The sequence below is a fragment of the Neovison vison genome, chromosome 6 (assembly GCF_020171115.1).
Source record: "Neovison vison isolate M4711 chromosome 6, ASM_NN_V1, whole genome shotgun sequence".
Lineage (NCBI taxonomy): Eukaryota > Metazoa > Chordata > Mammalia > Carnivora > Mustelidae > Neogale > Neogale vison.
This window is the reverse complement of record NC_058096.1, coordinates 105,923,607-105,948,093: the sequence shown is the minus strand read 5'-3', so window position 1 is coordinate 105,948,093 and position 24,487 is coordinate 105,923,607. Positions and strand designations below refer to the sequence as shown.

The following is a 24,487-nucleotide window of genomic DNA, read 5'->3' as shown; positions in this document are numbered from 1 at the left end:
TTTTTTTAAGTCTATTATTGCTCAAAAAAACAAAAACAAAAACAAAAAACAACAACAACAAAAAAACCCCAAAGCAAAGAAACAACCTATATGGCTTGATTTAAGCCAATACTATATATGAAAATATGATTTCATAAAAACAGTGAGATTATTCACAATGCAAAAATTATCTTCACTTGACCAAAGAGTTTGCCAGCTGTTTTTTTTTTAAATAACAAGCTCTTCTATTATCTTAGAGTTAAATAATTAGATGTTCAAAGGCACATATGGATGAATTGTGTTACATGTATTTGACTCAACCAAAGGTGAAGACAAATCCTCAATTTGTTTTGATTTCAGTTCTTGTTTTAAATATAAAATTTAGTTGACTACCACATAAACACCCATTTTTATATTCATATATTACACCTTTGTAATTCAGAGTAGAATATTTCAAAATTGTAGAAGATATTAAGAATAAAATAAAAAAGTGTGATAGAACTTTGGAACAGCTCAAAATTGTGAACTCACAGAGTTCTGTAAGACATTATTTAAGCAATGTTCCATCAAAGCCATTTGCTTGATCAAATGAACACAGATAGAAACCTTTAGAAAAAAAATTTTTTTTAAATGTAATTAAGAATACACAAAATACTGACAGGGCAAGAAAATGAAGAGTGCCAAAAGTTAAAAAAAAATTTTTTTTAGTTATATTATTTCTCCTCTTCAAATCAGACTGGAGTTAGAGTTAATAAATAGTTCTGGTATCTTAATATCAAATGTTTCAGGATTTAAGCTTTCATTCTCTTCTATCAAAAGACATCTCTATACTATTATTTTTGTGGAAACAGACAGAATGGATCTGTCTGTGGAGATAAAGATATATGTTTAAGAGATACAAAATATATTGTGCAATTTATAGATGCACTAAACAGTAGCAAGGATATGAAATGCTTCAGCAGCCATTACAGTGTACAAAGACAAATACACACATGTACTTACAGCAAAGATAAGGCAAGATAAAAAAAAATGGGCAACTCTCACTTCCAAGTAACAATAACTGAAACTTAAAACTTTAAACTTTATGATGAATTTCTGTAGCTTAAGTTACTCAACATGCAGGAGCATCCTTAGTTATGAAAATAATATGACAAGCAGAAGCATTAGAATTGTACTATAAAAGATAGTTAAGGTGTAAAACATATAATAAGATACAGATCTCTGTCCTGTTATGCTGAATTTTCATCTGAATTTTCTTCCCAGAGAAGAAATGGATATATATTTAAAATTTTAATATACATATTAATAAAGGTCAAATTAAAGACAGAGCTGTGCTAACAAAAATGTCCCACTCTTAATTCATGCCTCTGCCCATCTTTAAATATTGTTTCATTGACCTTTAGCATGCAGAAGAGTTAACAAGGTTCTACTTCTCCTACTCTACCTAAGTTTGCTCAGCTGATTCCTTGCCCTCGACAATGGCTGCAGTGCGATGAATTCGTCACTTAAAGCAACTGTGTTGGAGTACATCTATAAGTGGACAGAAAAGGGATGGTACATACAACAAGTCAGTGAGCTGTATTCATCACCTAAGAGACAGACACAGGACAAACTTTGTAAAGACATCTGTTCCTCCAAGAATAGGAAATATCATACATGGTACACATACATGACTGACATTAGTAGGGCTGTTGGCTTTCTTATCAAAATAATTTATTCTTTACTCTTAATACCACATGATTATTCTGGAGAAAAACAGCTCAAAATAAATGCAGACAACTCTTTTTTTGATGTTTTTTCTTGCTACTTTTGGTAAACAATGAAGTAGCTGATCATTTAAAATCAGTGGTAATACTATAAGTCTGAAATAATAAATATTACTGCATGTAGCAAAGGAATGATGTCACACATAGGATATGAACGGACCATATACTGTTTCAGCAAAAAAGAAAAAAACCTCTAAAAACCCTTTTAACAGTCTAGAAGATCTCTGAGTGGAAGAAGAGATTTACTCCTCGGATTAGACCACAATAGAACATCTATCTGGGTCAAGTTATTTTAAAAGTGAGTTTAGTGGGACAAAAGGGAGATTAGCTTTCACACCCAGAAAAAATGATTAGGTTACCACACATTTCATTTTCAAACACTTTTAATCTCCAGTAAAAGAACCAAAATATATATAAAGTATTTTTAACTTTTTCTTGTCTAAGGGTCCACTTTAAGGTAACAAATATTTCTTATGTAATCCTTTAAAAAGAAGCTATAGAAAAGGTAGCAAGAACTAATATCACTTTCTTTTATCATTAAGAAAGCTCTATAAATACATCTAAGTTTGCAAGTGCTCTAATGTAGATTTCTAAAGATAAATGTAAATAAACTTGATTATTTACTTTTATAAAGAATGAAGTTTTAAAAGTGATGTTGTTAATATATTTTAGTGAAATATAACTTTATATAGTCCAAGAAGGGGAGACAAATGTGTTATTCCTAAAGATTTAGAAAAAGTATAAGAGACAATATATTAAAAATAGTACTCTCTTACTCTAAATATTTGCCTGAAGATTAGAAAAAATATAGGCAAAACTATCTGATATATATTTAAGCAATATATGGCAAAGTAGAAAAGTTAGTAGCATATTTATATAAATATATGCATAGGCAGAGTAATCAGTTATGCAAATTTCTCCAGCCCCATTTGGAGATCAGTATCATAGAACAACATCCTTACTGTCCTTAACAGTTATGATGCGTCTACTGAGGACTCACTTCGTACAGGCCCAGGGTTGGGTGCTTATATTATCTTAGCAATTACATGAGGTAGGAATTACTATTCTGGTTTTGCAGAAGAGGAAACTGAGGCTAAGGGATGTGACTTGATTAGGGACATATATATTACAAATGGTAAAACTGTATTTGAATTAAGTTTTTCAGGATTCAAGAGGCCTATGCTGTTTCAATGGTGTTAAAATGTATATTGGCTAGTACTGAGTTACCAAGGCAAATAAATGCTAAAGCAATGCTGACATGATCAAGTGAAATCAAAGCTAATACCTTGTTTAAGAAGCCTAACTCAGATCACTAAATACTTAGGGAACAGTTATTCTATTTTTGAATATACAACTAAATTTTCCAAAATTTAAATAAAATTTGCTTGGCATATAGCAAACATGCAGAAAAAAAAATCTCAATGTTGTATAAGTCAAAAAATCTCAACCATGTACAAGTCAAATACATGAAATGGCACATTCAACTAATAGTTACTATTTCTTGAATATCTACTTTGTTACTGAACATTATTTCATTTAATCTTCATTACAAAGGTAATAAAATAGATATTTCTATCATGATTTTACTACTCATGAGGAAACTGAGACCTAAAGTTACAGAGCTACTAAGTGGTAGAGCTAGGTTTTGAACTGAGAATTATGAGGCCCTAAAGTCTATGTCTTACATACTATGTGATATACTGTTAATATTTGCTGTAGCTTAATATTTATTGATAAATGTTTAGTAAGAAAATATATTTTACAAAAATCCATTCTGTAAAAATTGTTTAGGTTAAAGAACTTATTTCATACTCTTGTTTAAAACAATGTACCCTGAAAAAGTATTACTAGAATTCTAATGTTTCTAAAGACATGGCTATATATCCCAATTATATACCTCTGATAGAACACTGTGATAATGTTACTTAAAACATATTTACAATTGTTATCTGGATATAACTTGGTAGACTTTTTTTTTTTACTTGATAGTCTTATATTTAAAAATCTGGAGTTCTATTAATAACAATTAATTTGTCAGGACTCAAAATTAATAGAAATAAGAAACAACTTAAAAATATCATATTTAACAATATTTGTTTTGCAAAATACTTGATAGAGGAATGGATAATTTCCTATTCTGTGATATAAGCAGATTTTAATGACAGCCTTTCATTGTTACAGAACAGTTACAGAACAATTCTAATTTAAAAAGATACTACATATAAAGAACGGTTACCTGTGCCTTTTCAGTATTTGTAGGATGGAGCTGTCGGTCAAATACTTTCTTCACAATATCAAGAAATAGACATGTAACAACCATGAGTATTATGGCAAACCAAGCAGAACCACTTGATAGGAGTTGAATAAATACAAAGTACATATTCTGGGAGCCCAAAAATGGCCTGCAAAGAAAAGAGGTAAAATATAGTCGATATTCAGAATTTGTTAATTTTTCTTCTCCCTATCAGTAAGATCAACTGAAGAAAGTAAATTTATTATCAATGAGACCCATCTCATCAAAATTATTCTGAGCAGAATTTTTTCATAATATAATCTATCACAATAAACAGAACTGAATCTATATAATTAAACTATAAAACAGTCACTCACCAGAGAATCCCTCCATAAAACAAAGAGAATATAAAATAGAATATAATAGATCCCCAGGTAACAAGATGGTTGATCCAGGTCCAAAAATGAGTTTCCAAAGCCATCTAAAAAAAATTGTTTTTATATCCTTAATACAAGATAATAAATATTTACTTAAATTAAACCTCTCAGGTAAAATTCGAGAATAAAATGTAGTAATTTTAAGTGCCTAAGCTTTCTATGGCAAAATCCCTCAGCAGGTAAATACTAATGAAAGGTTCCAGTATGGAATTGAACAATTTCAAGTTTATAATGTTTTTCTTCTATGAGGAAGCAGCACTGAAATTTTCATGAGTACTTTATGCTCTACTCCATAGCCTAAAACAACCCATGTTGTCTATATACAAAGAAGTAAAATTTCAGAGATGAATATTGTGGGGTTAACCTTTACTTAACCATAAAAATCAGCTAAGGCTTTCCAAAATAATGAACTTGAAGTTTTTTTTTTTTTTTTTTTACAAAAATTAAAACTATTAAAATAGCAATCAGTGAAATTATTCATGACTGAAAAGGGAAAAGTAAAAAGGGAAAACTATCTACCTACAATTAAAGAAACAAACTACGTGTTACACAGATGCAAAATGTGTTCATGTTTCTAATTTCTGCACCATACCTTTACTGTGACTGTAATAACCATGACTGTGAAAACCAAGGTGCCAAATGTCCAGTTTCCAAACATCTAAACAGAAAAAAAACCCAAACAAACAACAAACCAAACCCATTAATGCATTATGTTAACATGACGCTAAATCAGATGTAAGGCAAAAAGTACTAAAAATCACTTGCATTATTTAAGCCAGTTACATTTGAAATCTGTGACATTAGTAAAGTTAAAGCAATATGAAAAAACACCATACAGCATTATTATGTTTATTATTATCATGTAAAATGATCCTTTGGATAACATTATCAGATTGGAAACCCAAAGATGGCTTTAAGCCTATATGACACAGAATGCTTTTAGTTAGAATGATATAGTTGTTAGTGACTGCTTTAACCATTCCAACCAGATGTTATGACAGATCACTTGACACTGTATTTATGGACACAGTGTAGGCAAAGGAGGAGAAAAGAAATTTACATACAAAACCAACACCTGAAAGGAAAGATAACAGCCAATGGATTCCATATTTCTCAAAGAATTCTATGTAAAAATGCAGTTAATGCCAGGCAAAGTAGTCTTCTGGGATTTATAGCCAAATTCACAGCATTCACAAATGCTGAATCCCCAAATAGTCAGGATTTGATTTCCACAAATAAGAACAGAACCCGAAGTTTATTTTAATTAAATGTACAAAGTAGTCGGTTTTTAACCACTGGTTTAGAAAATTATTTAAAAGGCTCTGTTTCTTTTTATTACTGACGTCTAACAATTAGCATTTACTTGAAAAATTATTTAACCTCTCTGTATCTGACTTTCTCACTTGTAAAATGGGGGAAGAACTTTACAGGTTTCTATAAGAATTAGGATATGTAAACATGACAGGGTACCTGGTATATATAATAAGCAATCAATAAATAATAGTTATTATCATCAACAATGAAACATCAATTAATAAGCTTTCATTTGAGGGTATATTAGGAGTTTATTTTCAAGAGCAAAGGAATGGAAAAGTCATATTGAACCCTTCATTTTCCTGCTTTTATCATTTCTGAAACAGATATTTGATGCAGCCAAGGAACCTGTGCCTGGAAATGGTAACATCCACATGTGCCCATCCCTCAGTTTTCTGGTTTTACTGGGCCCAGATTTAGGGCTACTGGTATCTTCCTTAGAAATAGGGGATTTAGGGCTCCCTCTTGAATTCAAGGCCTCAGAGAGGGCTGTACAAACACATTCACATGGTCTTTTTTGTTGTTTTATAAAATAAGCAGAAGTAATATATCTCAAACCAAACAGTTAAGACTTCTGTCTCTTTCCATACTGACTTCCACTTGAGCCAGTTGGTGATGAAGTGAATGCCAGAGGGCATTTTGAGATCAGGGTACAGAGAAGTTGAGTAGGGCTCATTACACTAGCTTTGATTAAGTGTGATGGAACTATCTATGTCACTCAGTCATATTCATGTATACTTACGTTTGTATTTATAGTTCTATTTTTTTCCCTTAAAGAGGGCGTGCCAAAATGTGTCATGTTTAGACTTTCCTAAACCTGGATCTACCCCTGTTCAGAAAAGAAAGATGCTCAAAACCCTTTCTATCACAATCTGCTTGTTTTCTAGATTACTTCTTCCAGCTGAATTTGTTACCTAATTATTTAATAAAGCCAAATCTGTATTCCAAATTAAAAAGGATCATTCATTATTTATTTGTATACTCCACAAATAGTAACTGCACACCTTTTACATACCGAGTACCATTCCAGGCCTTGGGAATAAAGCAGTGCTAAGAAAAGGTGCCTGACCTCATGAAGATTACACATCTAGATATATATAATAATATACAATATACACACCTAGAAATATACTTATAGGTAGAGATTAGTGCTCTGAAGAAAAATAAATGTAGGAGAGGTGGGAGTCAAGAAGTGATGGAAGGTGTGGGCAGAAAGGTCTACTCAACCCAGTAATATTTCAGCAGACCTAAATGAGTAAGTGGTCACTTGCCCACATGAGAGAAAAGCACCCAGGTAGAAGAACAGTAAGTTCAGAGGTCCTAAGTCAGAAACAAATTGATCTAGTCAAGAACAATGTAACTAGTACAGCTAGAGTAGAGTGAATAAAAGGAACAGTGGTAGAAAATACAGCCCAATAGGCAGATGGAGTCAGGATGGATGAGATTTTTATACTGTAATTAGCCACTGAATGATTTTGTGCAGGGCATTACATATGCAATCCAATTTTCATTTTTAATAGAGCACCTGGGCTGCTGTGTAGAGAAAAGGTAGTAGAAAAGGGAATAATAAAAGCAGGAGCAGGTAGAGGCAGTTAATACAGTCCAGGAAAGAGATGGTGAGATCTGGACTTTGTGGAGAGAAGTGGAAACATTCAAGATATACGTGACTACTAGAACCAATATGATTGTGTATCACTTGTGAGAGATGGGAAATAAAAAATGATTCCTGGACTTGCCTGAGCAGCTGGGTAAAAAGTGGTTGTTTTTGTTAATACAGGGAAAAGTGGAAGGGAAATGGGTTTGCAGAAGATGTAAAATTCTGCTTAGCTGTGTAAAATCTGAGATTCCTATGTGATTTGTTAATTGGAGAAGGTAGTTTCTTTGAATCTGAGGAGAGACTGGCAGAGATATAAATTCAGGAGTTCTCAGCATACAAGCAGTATCTAAATGATGGGAAAAACAGTTTCACCCTATGTATGAATAAAGAAGAAAAAATGTCTTAGCACTGAGCCCTGGGCCGCTGTTCCATTTAGGACAGTGGTTCTCCAGTGGGGTGTGATTTCCTCCTCCCAAGGAACATTTGGCTGGGTCTGGAGACATATTTGATTGTCATAACTGGGGAGGGCAGGTGTGTACACTACTGGTATCTAGTGGGTAGAGGTTAAGCATGCTGCTTAACATCCTACAATTCATAGGATGAATCCCAACAATAAAAAATTATTTGGCTCAAAATATCATTAGTACAGAGGGTGGGAAATTCTGATTCTGGGGGTAGGAAGAGAAGACTGAAAAGGAATAGTCAGTAAGAAAGCTGAAGTAGCTGACAGAGCTGAGAGAAGATAACGTGGCAGGTGGGAAGGCTTTGTAAATTGAGCCCAGTGGTTGAGTTCATAAGGGTTGAGACATGCTCTTGGATTTAACAATGTGGGGGTGGCTGGTGACCATAGAGAACATGGTTTTGATCGAGTACTGAGAGTGAAAGCCCTAAAGAATTATGTTCAAGGGAGAAGAGAAGGCAGGAAGTAGAAATAGCAAAAATGATAACTTCTTCAAATTTTGCTCTAAACACACACACACACACACACACACACACACGCACGCGCGCGCACACACACATATAGCCAAAGCAGCAGCAAAGCAAAGTTAGGTCAAGGAACTGGGGTTTTTATTAGAAGGTGAGAGATACAGAAACATGTCTGTATGTGACTTGTTGGCTCTAATAGAGGACAACAGATTAATGATGAAGGAAAGAGAAAAGATAACTGCAGAAGTAAAGTCCTAGGTTAGGCAAGAAGGAGTTTAAGAATAAACAAAAGATGAAAACTTTTCTGTATTAGGTTCAACCTAACTATACAGTGACCTATAAGTGATTACCTTCTTTATAATTAATCAGTTTTCAGTTCTCCACCAGTACAAACTCTCCTTAGTATAGATTTTAAACATTTGAGCAATTGCTGGATGATACCACTAGAAGCAATGTTTATTTTTCTGTTCTCCTCTAATGCATACTACATTTCATTTTCTATCAGTTGTCTGGAATATTACTATTCTTTAAAAATCTGTCTCATGAATAAATTAACATTCAGGGAAATTCCATAATGAACCAGATAATCAAAGTCATATTAATCATATAACCTTTCATTCAAAGAAATCTGTACTTACTTATAGGAATTGCATTGCATATGTGTTGTTTGAATGACCTGACTGGTAATAACAGTGGTTAAGTCATTTACATTAAATAAAAGATACTGTATTCTCTGGAGAATACAGATATAAAATGGTAGATTTCTAGTCTTAAAACAGAGCTCTTGAGCCCCTGAGTGGCTCAGTAGGTTAAAGCCTCTGTCTTCGGCTCAGGTCATGATCTCAGGGTCCTGGGATCGAGTCCCGCATAGGGCTCTCTGCCTGCCTCTTTGCCTACTTGTGATTTTTCTCTATCAAATAAATAAATAAAATCTTAAAAAAAATTAAAAAAAACCCAGAGCTCTTAACATTTGATGGTTAGGTTTCAACAGCTGATGACATGTATAGCATGAAAAAGAAAATTAGGGACAGGAAATAAGGGGAAACTCATTATAATTTTAAGAAAAAAAAAAAAAAGCAGTATAAAAAGCTTATCCTTCTCTTTCTCTCAAAATTACAACCTGAAATTTCATCTGCTCATTCTACCTTGTTTTGCTAGTTAATCTGGCAAATGGTCCAGACCTACAAGGTTTGATGAAGGGGTGAATTACTTTTTCTTCCTTAACCTTTTCTCTCTCATTAAATAATTAATGTGGTGGAATACTATACAATATATATTTTAGAAGGGTACTAAGGCTCTGATAATGCCAACAACTCCACTGGAGAAGTCTAACTGGCATTAAAATATTCTAATAGCTTTTCCCCTTTTCTCCCAACCCTATATTTTTGGAATTTTAATTATTTTAGCTTTGGGGTATAATTGGGTATAACTCCAAAAAGAGCAAAAATCATTTATGGTGGACATTTTCCTTTGAGTTCCTGTAGACTTCAGTAGAATAAAAACAAAATAAAAAAGCAAATTTTAAAAAACCCCTTATTTGGGCCAAATAACATTTTAAATAGTAGTTACCTAATTTGCAATTTTCACATCTGACTACTGAGATGAGTGGAGTAGATATTAGAATTTGAGTTCCTGAGGTAACAGGAACTATTTTTCTTTAGTCTTTCTCCTGTGAAGCCTTTGGCTGAAACTACCAGAGAAGTAGAATGTCATGTAGGGTGGGGGTGGGAACTCAGCTACCTCTGAAACTTTTCTGATATTTTCCTCCCCACAACACAGTTTTCCACTTCACCATGCCTACAATTCCCTCCTTCCTGTTTCCTTCATTGTAGTGTTTTAGTCTTTTGATATGCTTTTACACAAGCCAGAATGCCTTGCCTTTCCATCCTATAGAAGTCTGCTTTAACTGGAGGTGATCTCTTTGACTCTGAATTGTTCCTCCACCTTCTTTCCTACCTATAATCTTAAGTAGCATCTTCCCCACCTGTAAAAATTTTAAATAGCTTTTTCCCTGAGAAAGTTACCTTGCTGAGATCCCAGAAAGACAATATAAGGTATGTCCCAAAATACTCTAAACAGCAACATTATCAGAGCAAGTGTGTCCCAAGATGAGATGACTTACTCTGCAGAGATCAACAGAGGAAGACATTAATTCTTCTTTAAAAAACAAAAAATAAGCCACAGTCCTTAGGTACCTCTTAATCTACTTAAATAAACATTCCTCACTGGTGTTTACCTCCCAATTAATTAGTTTGAAAAAAGTGACTTCATAGGTAGTCAAATTCATAGAAACAGAAAGTAGAATGGTGATTTCCAGGTGCTGGGAAGAGGGGGAGATGGGTGGTTGTTTATAGAGTTTCAGCTTTTCAAGATGAAAAAATTCTGAAGATCTGTTGCACAACAATATGAATATACTTCACACTACAGAACTGTCCTCTTAAAAATATTAAGATAGTTAAAAAAAAAAAAGATCAGATTCTTTTACAAAGCAGGAGAGAATACCCAATGGAAAAAAGACTGTCTTTTCAACAAATGGTGTTGGGAAAACTTGGACAGCAACATGCAACAAAAACTGGACCACTTTCTTATACCACACACAAACATAAATTCAGAATGGGTGAAAGACCTAAATATGAGACCTGAAACCATAAAAATCCTAGAAAGAGAACATAGGCAGTAACTTCTTTGACATTAGCCTTAACAGCTTTTTTCTACATATGTCTCCTGACACAAGGGAAACAAAAGCAAAAATAAACTGTGGGGATTGCATCAAAATAAAAAGCTTCTGCACAGTGAAGGAAACAATCAGCAAAACTAAAAGGCAGCCTACAGAATGGGAGAAGATACTTGCAAATGATAGAGCCAATAAAAGGTTAGCATTCAATATATATAAAGAACTTATAAAACTCAACACCTAAAACACAAATAAGCCAGTTAAAAATGGGCGGAAGACGTGGACAGATATTTCTCCAAAGAAGACATCCAAAGGGCCAAGAAGACACATGAAAAGATGCTCATCATCACTTACCATAAGGGAAATACAAATCAAAACTATAATGAGGTACTACCTCACAACTGTCAGAATGGCTAAAATCAATAACACAAGAAACAAAAGGTGTTGGTGAGCACGTGGAGAAAAAAAACCCTTGTGCACTGTTGGTGGGAATGCCAACTGGAGTAAGCACTGTGGAAAACAGTATGGGGGTTCTTCAAAAAGTTAAAAATAGAGCTACCCTATGATTCAGCAATTTACATTATTGGGTATTTACAAAAGAATACAAAAAACTAAATCGAAGAAATGCATGCAACCCTATGTTTAAAGCAGCATTATTTACAATAGCCAAATTATGGAAGCAGCCTAAGTGTCCACTGATTGATGAATGGGTAAAAAGGAGGTACATATATACAATGAACTACTATTCAGTCATAAAAACAGAATGAAATCTTCCCATTTGCAATAACATGGATGAAACTAGAGAGTATAATGTTAAGTGAAATAAGTTGGTCAGAGTAAGGTAAATACCATACGATTTCACTCATGTGGAATTTAAGAAAACAAAACAAACCAGTGAAGTGGACAAAAAAGACAAAACAAGAAACTTAATTATAGAGAACAATCAGAACAACCAGAGATGGTTACCAGAGAGGAGATGGGTGGGGGGATGAGTGAAACTGGTGATGGGGATTAAGGACTGCACTTATTATGATGAGCACTGGGTTTCATATGGAATTGTTGAATCACTATATCGTACACCTGAAACTAATATAACACTGTATAGTAACTAACTTGAAGTAAAAATGTTTTAAAAAGCATCAAATTATATGTGTGTGTGTGTATTATATACACACACACACATATATATTTATTAGAGCACACATGTACACATGAGAATGCGTGAGCGGGGGAGGGGGAATTAAGGGGAAAGGGGAGAGGGACAGAATCTTAAGCAGGTTCCATGCCCAGCATGAAGCTGGATGCCAGACTCAATCTCAAGACCCTGAGACCCTGAGCTGAAATCAAGAGTTGGACACATTTAACCAACTGAACCACTCAGATGCCCTTCAAATGATATATTTTTAGTGCGTTTACTATATGTCAAATACAACTCAATCAAGCTGTTTTTATTTTTATTTTTAAAAAAGATGTTATATATTTATTTGTCAGAGAAAGAGAGAGAGAGAAGGAGCACCAATGGGGGTGTGGGGGGCAGGCAGAGGGAAAAGCAGGCTCTCTGTTGAGCAAGGAGCCCAATGTGGGAGTCAGTCTCAGGACCCTGGGATCATGACCTGAGCCAAAAGCAGATGCTTAACCGACTGAGCCACTCAGGCGTTCCTCAATGAAGCTGTTTTTAAAAAAAATGTTTTCACGGAAGTCAGTATTTCTATTATTTTTGGAGAACATAAAATTTTTTAATTAATTTTTTTTTATAGTCCTAAGTAATCCCTACATCCAATGTGGGGCTTAAATTTATGACCCTGAGATTGAGAGTCACATGTTCTACTGACTGGGCCAGCCAAGGGTCCCTGGAGGACTTAAAAATTTTTAAAGTTGTATCAAGATCTGACTGACTCATTTCACTTAGCATTATGATTTCACTCATGTGTGCAATTTAAGAAACAAAACAAACAAGCAAAGGGGAAAAAGGAGACAGGGAGACAAAGTAAGAAACAGACTCTTAATTATATAGAGAGCAAACTAATGGGTTACCGTAAGGGAGAGGGGTGGGAGGATGGGTTAAATAGATGATGGGGATTAAGGAGTGCACTTGTGGTAATGAGCCCTGGGTGAAACATGGAAGTGCTAAATCACTATATTGTATACTAGAAACTAATATAACACTGTATGTTAACTAACTGGAATCAAAATAAAAACTTAAAAAATAAAACCAAATTTTTGTCAAAAACAAAGTAACATCAAGATTTCTTTCTTTTTTTTTTTTTTAAAGATTTTACTTATTTATTAGAGAGCTAGAGAGCACAAGTAGGCAGAGCAGCAGGCAGAGACAGAGGGAGAAGCAGGCTCTCCACTGAGCAGGGAGCCTGATCTGGGGCTTGATCCCAGGACTTTGGGATCATGACCTGAGCCAAAGACAGCTGCTTAACCCACTGAGCCATCCAGGTGGCCCAACATCAAGATTTCTAACAAATATTTTATAGAACGTTTACCTTTTGTCAAAATTATTTAAATTTTAAAAAAGTGGTGATCCTGTTGGATTACAGAAATAACTCAAACTTTTATGTTAAGCTCATTTTTAGCTTTGAAAATGAGAAGATAACCCACATAATATATCCACCATATAACTAATCTGTGACTTTTGCCCAAATATTTGTGATAAGATGAAACTGCTGTATTTTAAGAGAAAATGGAAGAACCACCTTAATTTCCCATGAACTGTCCTACCCTCCCTGGACTCCAAACTATTTTAACTCTTCCCTGCTCCTCTCTCAGGATCACTTATTTGCATCAACTTCATCTTGACCTTGAGCCACTTCTCTCCCAGGACTTCTCCCTAATAATGTTTTCTACTTCAGGTTTACAACTGTTTATTGGGCATAAAGAATAATTACTGGAAAATGAAAGCATTCAAACACATCCAGTGCTGAAAAATGAGACATGGGCTAGATGTCTAAAAAGATTTCAGACCAGGAAGATGTAAGAGGGTGCAAAGGACAAAGCTCTGTGGACTCAGCCCTGAAGAACTGACAGTCAGTCGTAAGACAGACTTTGGGAATTTCCTCTAGAGGAAATGTAACAATGGTTTGGAAGGAGAAACGAGCACTGCATGTTCTCAGAGAGCTAGCAAGGACAGTTTAACCTACACGTTTAAAGAGGAGAGACTCTGGGAGAAGTAGATCAGAAGGGATTGGGAAGGATGGGGTCTTCGAAATAATGACTGGATGGTAAAAATAACAACTAACACTGCCAAGACTTATTGAGTACTTCTATATGCTAGTCACTGTGCCTAATGCTCTACATATATCATTTCATCCTCAAAGGAAACCTATAAGGTAAGGATTATATTCCTATAAGTTTGTGGGTGAGGAAACTGAGTCTTAGAGGGTTAACTAACTCATCTCAAATCACTCAAATAACTTCCGGTGTCAGGATGTGGCTCCAAGGCACCTGATCCCAATGTAGGTTTCTTTTCCACTGTACCTAGTATTGGTGGCCAGGACTAGTAGATTAATTTCTAGTGGTATATATTAATTTCTGGTGGTATGTATCTGAGTGGTAGAACGGGTAGGCTAAAAGGGAAAAGAAGTTAATGATTTACAACTTGAGTTAAAAAAAAAAAGGAAACTGATAATTAATACACGGTAAAGAGAAAAAACTTTTGTACCAGAGGCCAAACAATTTACCTTCATAAAGATTTACCTTTGTGGGCACCTGGGTGGCTTGGTCAGTTAAACATCTGACTCTTGATTTTGGTTCAGGTCATGATCTCAAGGTCTTGAGATCAAGCCCAGCAATGGGCTCTACATTGGGCATGGTGCCTCCTTGATAGTCTCTCTCTGTCTCTCTGTCTCTCTCTCTCACCCTTGCCTAAAACCACCACTCCCCCACCCCACTCCCCGGCTCTGTACTGAAGAGTAAGGAGAACTTCCTAAGCATACAAAAAAAAATTTTTTTTTCACAGAATTAAAAGCAAAAACTAAACACCAAGTCCTCATTTCTCATATGAAAAATATGGGTCATAATCTCTCTCCAACAGGATTATCAAGAGGATTAATGGATGAAGCATGTAAAGCACTTACCAAAATATTAAGCACTAAATAGACAGTAATTATTATTAAAACGCAATCCTGAAGTGAACAGCATTCAGAGATATATCCCCTTGTGTGAAATAATTTTTTTAAAGATTTATTTGAGAGAGAGAGAGAAAGATTATGTGTGGGGGGAGGGGCAGAGGGAGAGAATCTTTAAGGAGACTCCCCACTGAGCACAGAGCTTGATATACCGTGGGATCTCATGACCCTGAGACATGACATGAGCTGAAATCAAGAGTCAGATGCTTAACTGACTGAGCTACCCAGCTGTCCCTGAATTAATTTTTCAATATCAAAATTGTTTAGTAACTTGAGTTTCATATTAAGAATACATTGTATTATATTTATTTTCACTTTTATTTGAAATCTTTCTATAACGGCATTTTAATTTAATATCTACAATTTTACAATTTGAATTGAATTTTACTTTTTTTTAAATGAAAGTTATGAAAAATCAAACTTAATCAGGCTATTAACAAATATTCTTTAAAAAATGATATATTTTACCTGGCCATTTCCAAGCAGAGATATATCTTTTCCTATTAAAAAATAGGATCCAAAAAAGAAAATAAAGGCATGACTGAAACCCAGGATGGTCCAATAAAGAAATGTCTTAATGCTTAGTTGACGGTTTTTACTAATGTCTCTGTATATTAAAAAAAAAAAAGAAAGAAAAAGGAGCATATTAGGATTCATATTTATTATTTACCTACTGAATGATTACTACAATTTGACAGTTAAAAAAGAAGATGGATTTTTAATTTAACATTGCTTGAAAATATTAGCAGAAAGAATAAACCTGAATTTACAAATCACTGTTTATAATAATATATGTCTGTGTAACAGCTTACAGTTCACCTAATGTATTCAAATACCTTTTCTCATTTAAGAAAGAAACATAACATAGACAAAGTAATTCAGTTTAGTTGTGAAAAGTTGATCTATCTGTATTATATTCTGCTGTTAACATTCAGTCACTCTGCTAAGACTGTCTCTTTTTTTTTAGTGGAGTCATTTTACTTTTGTTCAGCACTGAGGCTCCTAATCCATTTCATATCCATCTACAGCTATTATGGGAAGAACAGCCTATCTTAATCTTAGGTCAAGCCCAGTCCCAGGTATCCTGGAAAATCAAGGTGAGTTACTGCCATTTCTGGATGACTGAATACCTTTGTAAGAGTGGATATCAGGTTAATGAGGGAACCATAAGCTAGCTGGTCCTGAGGAATAGCTCCACAACTCTGTGATCACTTACTTGGTTCTGAAGAAAAAGGGATAACCCAGAAGATCTGGAATAATTGGAATTAATGTCTTCAACCCCACATTTTGCACTGATTATGACTCTTAATTTGTCAATGCTACAACATGAACTAATTTCTTAGAATTCTAGAGATAACCAATTACTGAATAACTGCTTTTGTGTACATAAAATGAAATACTATTGGTTTTAAACAGTAAATGCAAATTACACAATTGCCCAACACATTCCTAGTATGAAAGTGTTCATTCCTAAAAACACTGGTAAAGTTATTCAAATTTTTCTTTGATGTTCAACAATTACAAACCATAAACTACTTTCCTTAGTAAAGTATTAATCACCAAGACACTACTTAATGTATTTGCTTATTTTTAAGGTGCTTTCAAAAATTGATAACTATGTAATAATTATTGTTATGGACATATAACACTGGAAAATACTTACCGATAGAGGGTGGGTTTGCTCTGTAATACATGAGGATCTATATGCTGTTCCAATAGACTATATATCAGAATAGGTAGGGAAGTAAAACAAATATTGTATAAAGTCAGGTACACGCTGTCATATAGTGTCTAGAAAGAGAAATTGGTAGGAATTTTGAGATTCTAAACTGTGTATTACTGTTATATATATAATCACAAATAAGTATATTAAAAATAAACATGAGAATTATATAGCTTTTTCAATTTACACAAAAATCAATTTTAATAATTCTAATTTCTTATATAGACATAAACATATAATATTCAGATTTATATTCTTGTGGGAGTTGGAACATTCTGTTATGTCAAATGATCCATATTTATAAGTGACTTGCACCTACATTTCAAGATTCTTCACAATTTGGTCAGTGTGATGTAATTTTACACAATTCTCCTATGTGCATCCCAGGCTTTTTATTATTCCTTTGATATACTACACAAATAGTTTTGTTTTTATGGCTCTGTCTTACTATCTAAGTCCTACATTTCCTTTAAGGCATGATCTAAAGCCCAAGCAGGTATTTGGAATTGGAAGTTACAGGTTGTAAAAGAAGTGAAAAGAGTGATTAAGAATAAAGACAACCCATGAAAAACCAAAGATAACTAAATCCTTATTTCTTTTTTAAAAACATTTTTATTTATTTGAGAGAGAGTGAGAGCATGAACAGGGGGAACGGCAGAGGGAGAGAAAGAAGCAGACTCCCTGCTGAGCAGGGAGCCCAACCCAGGGCTCAATTCCAGGACCCTGGGATCATGACCTGAGCAGAAGGTAGATGCTTAACAGACTGTACCACCCAGGTGCCCCAAGCTCTTATTATTTCAATTAATTAGAATAGTAGTCTTGATCAATTAGGGATGTATAGTGTGGTACGTGAAAAGGATGCTCAGTTAGTCAAAAGCTGTAGGTCCTAGTATGGTATAGTTATTAGCTATGTGATCTTGGACAAGCTACTTAATTTCTGTGGATTTCCATTTTATTTTCTATAAAATAAAAGTAGATCAGGAAGGCAACTATGTGACGTGTGTACAACCACAGACCCACATGTGCTCATTATAGCTTACTACTAACAAATTACAGGTTTTTTTTTCTGAGCTTATAGCTTTAGAAACCTTTTCAATGTAGTGTTCTTGGTCTGGTGGTCTCTATCAATTATTCAGAATTAGCTTCTGAGATAAAGCATATATATCATTCCTGGACTCAGCCACTAAGCTTTCTTCCCAAGCCAAAGAAATTCTGTCAAAAAATAAATAAGGTAATCTCCCTATTAGTTATCCTGACATCGCTTGATACAGTTTACAGAAGTATTACACATAAGTTGAAAAAAGTTACCCAAAATTCTTTCACAAGCTGTTTAGAGTTAGTATCTATTTTATAGAAAGCATCCAGAATTAAAATATATTTTGGTATTAACATTCATTTCAACTTGAAAATCAGAATAAATATTATCAATGTTATACTGATCAAATACACTAGTTAGGGAAGTTTTGTCTATTAGCAGGAATAGGAAAAACATAAAAAAATCCCTCCAACTATCAAAAACCAAATACACATAACTTTATTCTAAAAAGGGTAAACCAAAAGCTTCTCTTTACTTACTTGTTGAGAAAACAAACAGTAGAACTGATATAAAAATTGGGGTGTGATAAAGCACACATTCTGAAAAACAAGATTAAATGAAAATAATTAAAATATTTGGGTCTAAAAGAGAAATGATTTCTAAAAATAGCTATTAAAAAGCCAGAAACACAATCCCAGTAGACATGTAAGTAGAGGATCTGCTCATAAGAACTTGTCCCATCATTTAAATATGTCTAAAAGAATTTTAAGCAGTGCCACAAATGTCAGAATGAAAATACCTTTGACTTTTATTGCTAAGCAATGCCATAATTTTGAATTTAAAACCTTCCAGCTATTATTCAATACTTTTCATATACAATACAATAAGTATAGTTTATTAAACTTTAGGCAGTAATAGCTTTAAAATAAAATGTTTAAAACAATAAATGGAACTAGGGAAATGTCTTTCCATTTCAATATACTTACATCACAGCAAAAGCTAATAAGGTAGAGAAAAACTGCCACCATCATTTATTAGCAATATGCAATCTACCTGTGTTTTTTCATTGGCTTGTAGCTATTATTTATAGAACATATGCAACACAGGATACTCTGGTGTACTAAATGCCTTGGTACCCAGCAGCTCCTAACATAGGCTCCACTGAAGTTCACCTTCTCCAAAGGGGTTAAGAGATAAAACAGTATTTCAACATAATTAGTTTTCTTGTAATCCAATGTTTTTACTTTATGAATTTTAAGCCCCTTTAATAAGTAGTTCATATAACTCGCTAGAGTACCAAAAGGTCACTCATGGCACAAAAAAAGGGAAGAACCTCTGCTTTAAATCACTGTATTGGACTTAACTTAAAACTTATTACTAGTTCAGGACAAAAAAACATGGAATAAATAAAATTAATTACATTCTAATTTACACAGGATGAAACATACCAATTTTAAGTGTGAATTTTGATGCTGACAAATGTATATACCCATGTAACAACCCCCATAATCAAATCAGAGAACTCTATCATCCAAAGTTCTCTTATATCCCTTTCCAGTTGGTGCTATCACCTGAACCCTCGGCCTCAGGCAACCACTGATTTACTTTCTGTCAGTAAACATTAGATTTATAACAAAAATCTTGATCTATTCCATAAACTGTTATTTTTACTTATGAAAACAATTTTTAAAAGAATAATTTGAATTGTAATTGCATATAAATTGAAGCCTATATTACTATGTCAGTAAATGACTGTAAAATATCTCCATGAAACTCACCTTATAAAAAAAATACTGTACAAGGGTAGCTATTCTAATATAATAAAAATGACCATGAACAAAAAGCAATTTGGAGAGGAATTTAAATCTAGCTATTGCATAGTCACTATTTCTTGCAGCTTGTCTTCCTTCTTTACCCATGATTCCTGTAATAAAGAAGACAAAATGGCAAGTTCACTGATAACTGTTAAGTGTGATTTTCATGATTCATCTGCAATATCTTAATTACCGATAGCAGCTGAACCTGAACTTAGGATCATTATATCCTAATATATAGCAGAGAGTAGATTCTCAAAAGGTTGTTAAACTTAAATAGGTAATTAATACAAGGCACGTAACATCAAGTTTCAAAGACTCAGCATATAATACAACTAAAAAAAATAAATAAATACAACTAATATAAAAATAATATTGAAAGTTCAGGATCTAATAAGAACATCGAGTTTTACATTAATAGACACGAAATACTAGTTAATAGATTTCTAATGGAGAAAATGCTATATAACGAACTGAGGGTCTCAGAAGGGAAGGGTAACAGGGTGATGGGTATTAAGGAGGGCATGTATTGTGATGTGCACTGGGTGTTGTACCTAACTGATGAATCACTGAACACTACATCAAAAACTAATGATGTACTAACAGTGGCTAACTGAAATAAAAAAAAAAACTTTAATCCAATGAACATATAAAAAATATCCAAATTGAATGATTCCAACCTAGCAAAAATAAGCATGTTTAATGGTTTTAAAACTTTCACACACAAGTCAAACAAAATGTGCTCTTTATTTATTTATTGAATAAATAACTTAATTATTCAAAAAGGAACTGCTGATTTTATTTATTATTGGATTCAATAGGCATGAACTATTTCAATAAATATAACTGTAACAAACATTATATGGAGCAAACAAAATGACTTAACAAAAATTGTATATAAGGTATGCTAAAAATTCTTGCATAATTAATAGTGAGAAAAGCTATCACACTCGTAACTTTTTATCTTTCCACAACTGTATCTAAATAAAAAGTTACACATGAAGTAGCAACTCACCATATTAAAGGTCTATTTATTGTGACTATATTGCCCCCGCCTTGTTATTTTATCTAACTAAGGCTGGACAAAATGTGCTTTTTAAAAGTGTACAGTATCACTTGAAGTCAGTACATAATTTTATCTGGTAAATATGACTACATTTTTAAGATTACAGTAATTCTTTAGGTTTCAAAAGAGTTATTATTTTTTCAATCTGGAAACAGCTTTGAAAAATGATTTTTCTAAATTATAATTTATTTTCATCATAAAAGGATTAAAATTTTCCAAAATGTATAGGTAAAGATAATTACATTTATAACACCTAGAGAAGACTACTAGTTTTGGTCTATATCCTTTTAGAATTTTTCTTTCTGCATTTTTTGGGTGTTTTTTATATACATACATATATATATATATATATATATATATATATATATATATACACACACACACACACACAAATATACAAAATGAGTTTTTTGTGATCTGCTATTGCATTTAATACCTTATGGACACTGTTTAAAACATATGTTTCTGTCAACCTATTCATTTATCTTTCTCAGAAAAAAATTCCTGGATACATAATTGGCATGCCAATAGGCACACATTGAAAATTCTGTTATACATAATAATGCAGGGTATACCAATTTACACTCTTGCTAATATTGTATATAAGGATTTGTTAATTCTATATCTTTGCCCATTCCAGGTTTATAATTTTTTGTAATTTTTGCCAACCTCATAGGCAATTTTAACTTGCATTTTTTGATTAGTGACTGAATACTTTTTTCAGGCATTTAATCTTCATTTTAGATATCTCCTTTTGTGACAACCGATGACTCACATCCTTCTGCATATTTTACCAAAGTGTTTTCCTCATACTCCCTAATTTGTTAAGACCTTAATACCAGAAATATTAAGACTTCGTCATCTGTTTTGCAAATATTCTTTATTAGTTTCATGTTTAAAATCTGCATTTGGGGGTATTTACTTCTGCCACACATACTGATGTCTTCCTTCACAGTGCCTTGCTTTCTTTGATATTTCTACTAAAAAGATCCTCCAATACCTCAAATTATAAGATTACTCATTAAATCTTTTCTTCTATTACTTTTTGTGGTCTTTAAATTTTTTTTTAAGATTTATTTATTTATTTGAGAGAGTGAGAGAGCACATGAGCAGAGGGACAAAGAGAGAGAAAGAGAATCCCAAGTAGATTCCTGGCTAAACATGAGTGCAGGGCTTGGGGCTCAATCTCACAGAGCCTGAGACCTGAGATGACACCAAGAGTCAGATGCTCAATTGACTGAGCCACCCAGTTGCCCCTCTTTGAAGTTTTTTAAAAATCCTTAATCCATCTAGAATTTGTTTAGCTATAAGCAATGGTAAAGAATCCAACTTCTTTTTTTTCCTGAATAACCAAACCAGTTATACTAATATTTTTTATCAAGTAATTTGTTCCCCTACTTATTTGAAACATCTCCTATGTTATAAAATAAATTTCCAGATATTTGAATCTATTCTGCTCACAGATCTGTTACCATCTAGACTCAAACTGTTATAAATACTGTAGCTTTTTATGTTTTAATGTATGGTATAGGAAATTATCATCAAATTGTTATGGAGATTTATGGGAAACAATAATACAAGTTAGAAAGAAAATTAAGTTATCATAATGAAGATTTAATTAGCTCAGAGAAAGGAACTGATTTGAGAGTTACACTGGAGATATTAGACCTGAGAACTACTTCACAGGACATTATAGTGGTGATTCCAGAAGAGGCATCAGCTTCTTTTCTAACTAAAACTTTATCTACTTCATTAAAAACCTTCATACTTTTCATCTTTGCTTCTGTATTTGTATAATAAAGTTATTTAGGAATACAGGTCAGAATATGGTTTAAATATGAAATGACTGATAAACATAATAAAGTGTTATTAGTATCCTAAATCCAACAAAAATTTTAGGCAAAAATAGAAAAGAAATTAGAATAAAGGTTATTAGATTAGAAAATTATTTGAAATTTTGTAATTATTTTAGTTTAATTTCTTATTTCTAAAATTGTCATTAGAATGAGTTACAGAATCTTTAGGTTAAAAAATAGAGTAAGTAATAACACTCTAAAACAATAAATTGAAACCACAAGGAGAACTATGTAAATCACAAATTTAGAGCTTAAAAATGATAAAGTGATATGAGAAAGTACTTCACAAGTACTTCACAAATGAGAAAGTACTTGCGAAATGGCAAGTAAAAATTAAATTACTTTATTATGAAGGGGGCTTGGCAAAGATCAAATCCACTAACATGGTATTTATTTCCTTGAAATTTTGTAATTAAAATATCCCTAGGGATGCCTGGGTGGCTCAGGCAGTTAAGTGTCTGCCTTCAGCTCAGGTCATGATCCCAAGGTCCTGGGATCAAGTCCTATATCAGGCTCCTTGCTCAGCTAGGAGCCTGCTTCTCTCTTTGCCTGCTACTCCCCCTGTTTGTGTTCTCATTTTCAATCTGATAAATAAATAAATAATCTTTAAAAAAAATCCTAAATATTGGGCTTAATGAGGGGGATACACTGATCTATTACTACATTGCATTAATATATTTGACACTGCACTTCAGTCCACAAAAGGAAAATTCAAAGTCACCAAATAAGTATACCAACTTTAAAAGTTCAAGTAAAAAAATCAATCACCTATGCCGACATGTGCTTCTTGTATCATGCTTACATCATTAGCACCATCACCGACAGCCAATGTTATAGGTTTCTCAGGTGAGATTTTTATCAGTCTTATTACCTGAAAGATATACAACTAATTGGTTATTTAAAAAAAAATTTCGATTTTCTTATAGTAGATAGTAATTTATCTGAAATGACAGTTATAAGAATAGTTGAATAATGAAAAAAATTAATTTTGTATTAGACAATAATATGCCCTGGGGTTCCTCTTCTGAGAATTTAGGAATGTCTTTCAAACATGTCACAGCAAAAAAGAATATTATCTTTGGATTTTAGGATGGGAATCAAGAACCTTAAATACTACTTAATAACTGTGTTAGAAAATAGTTACACATAATTGAACGTAGGCAAAATGTTCTCCTTCTCAGGAAATTATTCTTTTCATTGGAAGTAGAGGAAAGATAATTACTTTCTCTTGTCATAAAATTTAAGAAATTTTAAAAAGTCACAAAGATTAAATTTAATAAAGTCAAAAGAAAGGTTTCTTTGGAATTCTTGAACATACTTAAAGAACCTAGGCATTAGCTCTATTTGGTCTTCAGTTTTAGTCTCCACAGACTGGGGTACATGATTTATAACAATACAGGCATTTTATCACTCACTTGAATCATAGCTGAAATTTAAATATTTCTTATATGTAACTTCAAACCACAAGAGCTGACTTTTTAACTTAAAGTTTCATCACTTAATAGCCACTTTTAACAAAGAATTATTATTATTATTATTATTTGAGAATGCAAAAATTAGCAGAGATCCACAGAACCACCTGAAGTGGCAGAAGTCTAACAGGTCCTCACTAGCTAAATAACTGAAGAAACTAAGTTATCATAGTTCAATTTCTGTCTCAGCAAAATCACAAACTGTTATTTATCAAAGACTTTGTAGGTCATTACGAATAGTTGAAACTAATAATCACTCTGAAAATTCCAAAGGTCATTAGACCAATGTACTTGGTTAACATTCAAAATGTGAGAGGTGACTCACTTAGTAACATTCATACACTACATACTACCAAATAGGACTAGATAAGGCATTAACTTTAAAGAATAATTTTTCACTTTTTTTTTTAAAAAAGTAGGCTCCATGTCCAGCCTGGAGCCCAAAGTGGGGCCTGACCTA

General features: G+C 33.1%; 1 protein-coding gene across 3 annotated transcripts in view; it reads right to left on the bottom strand.

Moving 5' to 3' along the window:
• Positions 1-24,487, bottom strand: part of ATP11B (ATPase phospholipid transporting 11B (putative)) — a 117,291-nt gene that overhangs the window by 17,347 nt on the left and 75,457 nt on the right. For 2 of the 3 annotated variants that reach the window (XM_044251855.1, XM_044251856.1), the window contains exons 21-29: positions 23,324-23,426; positions 19,598-19,743; positions 18,359-18,418; positions 16,724-16,851; positions 15,529-15,667; positions 5,008-5,073; positions 4,356-4,459; positions 3,982-4,147; positions 1,424-1,509 (exon numbers count right to left, since the gene is read on the bottom strand). In XM_044251855.1, coding sequence (XP_044107790.1) covers positions 1,424-1,509; positions 3,982-4,147; positions 4,356-4,459; positions 5,008-5,073; positions 15,529-15,667; positions 16,724-16,851; positions 18,359-18,418; positions 19,598-19,743; positions 23,324-23,426 — 998 coding nt within the window. The remainder of the gene's footprint in view (positions 1-1,423; positions 1,510-3,981; positions 4,148-4,355; positions 4,460-5,007; positions 5,074-15,528; positions 15,668-16,723; positions 16,852-18,358; positions 18,419-19,597; positions 19,744-23,323; positions 23,427-24,487) is intronic. The other variant, XM_044251854.1, reaches the window with a different exon arrangement.